The 6,968-nt window shown below is 29.5% G+C and overlaps 1 protein-coding gene across 1 annotated transcript; it reads right to left on the bottom strand.

Annotated features, from left to right (window-relative positions):
- Positions 1–1,031: 1,031 nt before the first annotated feature.
- LOC123906391 (serine decarboxylase 1-like) lies at positions 1,032–5,921 on the bottom strand. Its single transcript, XM_045956320.1, has 5 exons — positions 5,611–5,921; positions 3,441–3,672; positions 2,646–2,839; positions 2,070–2,206; positions 1,032–1,884 (listed from the first exon to the last, which is right to left on the bottom strand). Exons 1-5 carry the CDS (start codon positions 5,837–5,839, stop codon positions 1,324–1,326), a joined length of 1,353 nt encoding a protein of 450 aa, XP_045812276.1. The 5' UTR covers positions 5,840–5,921; the 3' UTR covers positions 1,032–1,323.
- Positions 5,922–6,968: the final 1,047 nt, after the last annotated feature.

The following is a 6,968-nucleotide window of genomic DNA, read 5'->3' as shown; positions in this document are numbered from 1 at the left end:
TATTTGTCGATTAAAGATACACACAAAAAGTGAACAACATTTTTATTTTTATTTTAATATTATTATGATTGTTTTATGATTGGTCAAAAGTGAGGGTCTTAATTAGTCATGTGGTTTGCTATTGTGAATACCTTTCCGGATAATTTCTATGGGAATGGTACTTGTTATTGCAAAGTACTTGCTACCTATATGTTAATGATGAATGTACTTGTTATTGCAATGTACTTCTAATTAGCTTTATTGCTTGCAAAGAATTGATTCCCTATCATATTTTGTAATTTGTATTTATTCACCTGATTTTGTTTTTTTTTTAATAAGAAAAAATTGAATTATAAGAAGTACTAGGTGTAATCAAATCTTACAATTAAAAAATTATCGTTAGATGCGGCTTTGAATGCAAATTAAAGGGTCATTACACACCAATTAGAAAATACCAAAGAAGAGATATTCTCTAATCGTCCTATAAACCAAAACCATAAAATAAACATAATCTTTGATTTTAACCAATCACCATTATCTTCTCCTCCTACCTTCATGATATCTCTCCACCATAATTGAATGTCCTTTTTCAAACCTGTTCACAGTCCACATAAATTTTTTGTCCATTGATTCATATCTATGCACTAATAATTTGCATCACATAAAATATCACATAAAATTTCCTTTGTTAAGTACTCTCCATTTCCATTTACAAAGTAATACCCAATCCTCCTTTCTCCTTTAATAAACAAATATTATCCCAACTAATCCAACAAATCTTCTTTGTATCCAAACCATTTCCCCACAAAAAATTTCGTTGGATTCTTACCAATTCACCTGATTTTGTGATTCACTATGATGTTTTAATGTTTTTAATATTTACCTAAAAAAGAAAAATTTCTTTTGTAACAAATCCATATTTTAATGTATAAAGTAACACAGGTGAGAAATGCCCCCTATATATAATCACGTGACCAACATCCCAAATCCATGTAGAAAGAACAAAATATAATAAAATGACCAATCATCATTAATTGATACAAATAAGATAATAGACATTAACAATAGTTAATTGTCTATACCATTACAAATTTACAACATATACAACAATCAAGCCTTATCCACTAAGTGGAGTAGACTACATCAATTCATAAATTTTACAAAAGATAATAGACATTAACAATAGTTAATAGTCTAAATCATTATTCATAAATCTTAATTAAATAAAATTAAGATATAACATTACAAATTGATGACAACATGTTGAGTAAATTATTTACTCGTAATATAATAATATTTATAATTGAATATATTTCGTTCTATTCCATTCCATTCAGTAAATTATCATTTGTGCAACATACATGCACAATTTTCAGCACCAATTTCGTTTGCAAGGCATATAGGCTTTCTCAATCCATACCAAGTTGCTCTTTTTTGAGTAAACTCATCAACAAAAGAATCCAACATTTCAATAGTAACATGTTGCATTACCACAACATGTGCAATATTTCCTTGATATGCTAAATTCCATTTTCGAATAAATTCACAATCTAATGGCTTCTCAAAAACAACCGTATTGCTAAACTCATTTAACATTGTACTAATACCAACATCACAAAGTTTATCTTTTAAGTAACGTGCATTCATTAAGCACTTTTGCACTTCATTTTCAAGTCCTATTAAACCTCTTTTTTGCAAAGCATACCAAATAAAGATTGGAGCATGACCACTTCGACTACCACTAATTGTGGCATCTCTAGAACCAATCACCTCAATATCTTTAGAGAAGGTGTTGGTATGTTCTAAGCGAGTTAATAAAACACCGCAAGGCGTTGGACATCCCAAAAATTTATGGCCCGAAATAGTTATACTTCCGATGGGTTTCTCGAAGGTAATCACCGGAGCCTGTGTTACACATAACATTATAAGAATGAGTTATAATTGAGAAAAAATTGTGTGGATATTTATTCGTTTCGTCTCTAAATATAAACTCCTATTTGACAAACACAATTTTCCGTTAATATAAGTCTCTTTTCAAATTACTAAATAAAAGCTTCTTTTAAAGAAAATTGATGGTGACGTGGACTCACTTGTTTAATAAGTGGCAACATAATTCCAAGCAAAGCTCCATCACAATGAATAAAGAATCGATCTCGAGTAAAACCACTTTCCTCAAGTGTTTGTATTACCATATCAATGTTATCAACAGCTCCTTTCATTGTTGTTCCTAATTAATCATGTGAACCAAAATAAGAATAAAATATTTTAGCTTAGCCAATTAAGTATTTTTTTTTTGAATGGCCAGATATAATATATATAATATTTAAGTTTAGCCAATGAAGTATCTATATATTCTTTGATAAAAAAAATCTATATATTCTATTATAACTATTGTGGCTGGTAAACAAATATTGTACTCAATTTGTATTTTTAATTTTTTTTTGGCTTAGGACCTGGGAGTGTGCTTCTCTTGAGGTCTGAGATTCGATTCTCTTTGATGCTAATTTGGGTGGGCTAATTTAACTTCTTCAGAAAAAAAATGTATGTTTTTGATGTGGGTTTTGCTTCTATGTCATGTACTATATGACATTTCTTTTGCCTCTTTATCTTTAATAAAACAAATTTGGCTTTTCCCAAAATAAAAAATTAATTAGAAGATTGAATACCTATATTTAAATTGATGATAGCTGGCTTGTCCTTATGTGCAAGAAGTAAAGTCTTCAGATTAGCACAATCAATCTCACCAGTGGTCAATGTGCTAACTTTTATGCATTGCATTCTGTACATTTTTGCAATCTTGAATATTGAATAATGGGAGTCCTGTGAGGTATATATAATACCATCTGGAAAATTTTCTCTTCTGTATATATGAATATATGATAAATTTGATTTACAAAATATAAGTATTTAATAGAACAAGACGGTATAAAACAATATATGACAGATTTTTAAGATATTAAATAATTTGTTGTCTCGTATGATGTTTGACGAACAAAATATTATTTTTCCAATAAATAGAAATTTATTGAGTCGGTTTAACCAAAAGATTAGATGGAAAGAAGTACTAAGCGAAAAACAAAGCATTAAACCAAAACAAAACACCAAAAAAAGATTCTCCTATTCTAGAAAACCAAGCGAGCAACTCCTAGACGAAGAGAAATACCCGAGTCTGCCAACAAAAAAATGAAAAGAAAAAAAAAAGGCATCCACATTCACGCCTAATGATGAACAAAATGTTATTTTAGTATTTTCGACAACTTTTATTTGGACAAAATGTTATCATATAATTTAGTAAGAGACAATAATTTAAGTTTTTGTTCGGTCTCTTACCCCTAATTTATTTATTCAGTCTCAAAAATAATTTTTAAAATTAAATACAGTATGAATGAAATTGTCATAATGATAGTATTTGAAATATTAGCAAAATGGCTTGTAAATGAAGTTCATGAAAACTTAATTACCCTATTAAAAGTCCATGAAAATTGCCTTCAGTTCCACCACTTGTAATGTATCCCCAATACTCTTCCTTCTTTATTTCCCATAGTTTAGCAAACCAATCAAGCACACTAACTTCAAACTTGGCTGAATTTACACCATAACTGCTTCCAATAAATGGATCACCAAGATTGTTTATGTGAAATTGCATTAAAGGTGCCAATGCGCCATAATCAAAGCTCTGATTAGTAGGGTACCCTGTTTTGAAACATATATTAGCGTGTATACAATTGTGTGTGTATATATTAGGGATTTTCTAGAATACACTTACCAGTATTTATGAAGATGTATTTTAACAAATCTCTATATGTATATACTAAAATCAGGGGTGTACGTGGATTGGGTTGGACCGAGTTTGGCCTAATCCATTATCCAACCCGTTCGATATTCATTGGGTTGGGTTCATCATCCAACCCACACTTTCACCATAAAATCTGAACCGAACTAATCTGGTTATTAACGGATTGAGTTGGGTTGGATTCGCGGATTGTTCACAAAATTAAAAATAATTTTTTGATAGAAAAAAATACATTTTTTTTTTAAATTTCTAAAAAATCCATAATACAATTTAACACAATTGTGACACATTTTTAACACTTAAATTGAATAAAACACTCTCATTTAACTTCAAAAAAAAATTCATCTTTAATCATAACACTTAATAAACTAAATAAGATTAGAAAATTTCCAAAAAACACATATTTCCATGACCGGGTTGGGTACACGGGTTGACGGGTTCAAAAACTCAAATCCAATACCCGAACCGATTGCTTGTGGGTATGACGGGTTGGACCGGATTCTACCCGCAAGTGAACGGGTTCGGATAAATAATGGGTTATGTTGGATTGGGTCGACGGGTTCACGGGTCGACCCGCACCCATGAACACCCCTAACTAAAACTATTTAAATATATGATTAAATAATTTTTTTGTCTAATAAATATTTATAATTTATTTTCTTAGTCGCTCTAAAAGATTTTAGTAAAGGACCAAACTTATGTACAGTTCCATATACACAAATTTTACTGTGCTAGATATATGGGGAAGTTATTTTTATTTAAAAACAATTTTCTTTTTTTAATTAAAAAATATAAACAACTACCTTTTTGTAAAAGGAACAGGAAAAACTGCATTTAAAGAAATGCATATAAATTTTGTTCTTTAGTAAATTTTGGATCCGAAATATTTACGGTCATGATTTTTTGTTATTTTTTTAATTCAACTCATGAGACTCTTCATAATATTATAAGAATCTTTCTCACAAAAAATTAAATTTTTTTTTAACAAAAGATAAATTCAATATGAATTTTTAAGCGTAAAAAATTTTAAAATCCACGTTAATTAATTCATTGTTAAAAATTATAAAATTTTGCGAGAGATTTCTCTAATGTATTAATTAAATATATAGACAAAAATAAATTCAAAGTTTGAAAAAATACATACGAGTTCTTTTAAATATAATCAAAAAAAGTTGTGAAGAAAAATATTTAGAAGATCAAAACTCGCTAAAAATTGAAATTTTAAGAAAGACTAAAAACAAAATTTCTTATGTTTATAGGAACAAAAGATTTATTTAACCACCATTTAACCATTAAATATATGTTTAGACATCTAAAATAAAATGATTGGGATAAAACGTTATGGCAATATAGTGGAAAATTTCTCATCCCACCTACCCACTTTTTCACCCACCTACTGGAAATTTCATTTTTGCCCTTGGTCAAAAAATTCGGAACGCGTTTTCCGAATTTTTTTTGCCTTTAAAAACAACTTCGGAATGTGTTTTCCGAATTTTTTTCAAATTTGAACTAAAAAAATTCGGAAAACGCGTTCCGAATTTTTTGACCAAGGGCAAAAATGGAATTTCCAGGGAATGGGTGAGAAAGTGGGTAGGTGGGATGAGAAATTTTCAACATAATGGCTCACAACAACTTGGCTAAATGGGCCTTTTGTGAGCCCAATAAGTGTTGATCCTCTAATCTTCCCTCCCATTATATCATGTTAAAAAAGATATGATGCTCTTGTTGTCGGTGTTGACTCTTATATTGAAATCTTATCTCTTTCAACAAAAAATAAATAAATAATTGTTTTCTAGTTTTTTTTTAAAAAAAAAAAATATATAAATCAAAAGGCATACCTAAAAGATGAGATATTTCCTGATTTAGTGTCTCCGTGTAGTGATTAATTACTAGAGCCAATTTGCCTTGCGACTCCCCGTTGCACTTTGTGATGGCAAGGTTCATATTATGTCCATTGTTGATTTCTTGAATTTTTATATCCTTACCTTCTTCCCTACAGGGCTCCAAGCCATGAACTTGTGGAATATTGAAATATATATTCATGTTTTCATTTACTTGATTCCCCATTGATTCATCCTGTAATAGTGCATTATTAATAGTAATTCAAGATCCTCTCCATTTGCTCAAGATTCTCTTGAGGAAAGTATATTTTGTTTGAATGGTCTTCTTACATTATTTAATACTCTATCTAGCAATGCTCATTTTCTAATAATGACATCATGTGCAATAAATAGAAACAAATTTCTTTATATAGCAATTAGTGTAAAAAAACTAATGGCTAAAATCGAAAGTTTGTGAAAATTAGGTAGCTCAAAAGTACTAAGTATGAAAGTTAAGATATCAAAATTGCAATTCTGTAAAAATTAGGAGATCAAAAGTGTAATTTAGCAATGGCAGAGGCAAAGTATATTGAGGGGTTCAATTAAACTCATCGATTTATTTATTTTTAAAATGCACGTATTTATCTTTATATTTAGCATTTTGAACCTTGAAATTATATTACTTAATTTATCTATTTTTTAACACTATGGACCTGGCTATGCCAATGTGTGTGAGGGTGGTGAGTGGAATTGAATGTAAACTTTTTAATTTCCTTCATTGTGCAAGTGATCAAATTTGTTTTTCTTCATGTTATGTGCAAATGATTATCTTTTTTAGAAGTCAGCAATTTCTTTATTGAAACAGCTCAATTTTTTATTGCAAGATCCGTAAAAGAAATGAAAAACAACTAAGCTTAGTAAAGAAATCGAAAACCAGTTTTATGTTATTTAGGGTTGATGAAAACAAAGAATATACTACCTAAGGAGAAAGAAAAGCTTACTAATGTTGAAAACTTGGAGACGATTTTTCCTTAACGTTTTACTCTTTGCTCTTCACTTCTTGCGGTGTGTTTAGTTTTCCATTAAGCCCTCCTTTATATAAATAAATAAATAGTGATCGATGATCATCATATAGATTAGAGCATCTCCAATAGTATCATACATTACTAACATGTGGTCCCTATAATGCCATGTAATATTTATGCAACTCATTCATATTTTACTCCAATGGTGATACCACTTTTTGAGTATAATACATTAACGACAAACAGCAACGTTTTGACATATATAGAAGCTATTAAATTGATGACACGATACCTTATTTAAGGTACCAGTATCATCAATTTTGATACCCTCTGTGTCACGTCATGAAACTC

The sequence above is a fragment of the Trifolium pratense genome, linkage group LG1 (genome assembly GCF_020283565.1).
Source record: "Trifolium pratense cultivar HEN17-A07 linkage group LG1, ARS_RC_1.1, whole genome shotgun sequence".
Taxonomy (NCBI): Eukaryota; Viridiplantae; Streptophyta; class Magnoliopsida; order Fabales; family Fabaceae; genus Trifolium; species Trifolium pratense.
This window is presented reverse-complemented; position numbering and strand designations above follow the sequence as displayed.

What these genes read in the sequence shown, in the direction of transcription:
- LOC123906391 (XM_045956320.1), bottom strand. Translation starts at nt 5,839, where the DNA reads ATGGGGAATCAAGTAAATGAAAACATGAATATATATTTCAATATTCCA. An exon ending in GGAAATATCTCATCTTTTAG is followed by an intron (nt 3,673 to 5,610) that starts GTATGCCTTTTG and finishes GTTTCAAAACAG; the next exon opens with GGTACCCTACTAATCAGAGC. An exon ending in TATCATCAATTTAAATATAG is followed by an intron (nt 2,207 to 2,645) that starts GTATTCAATCTT and finishes ATGATTAATTAG; the next exon opens with GAACAACAATGAAAGGAGCT.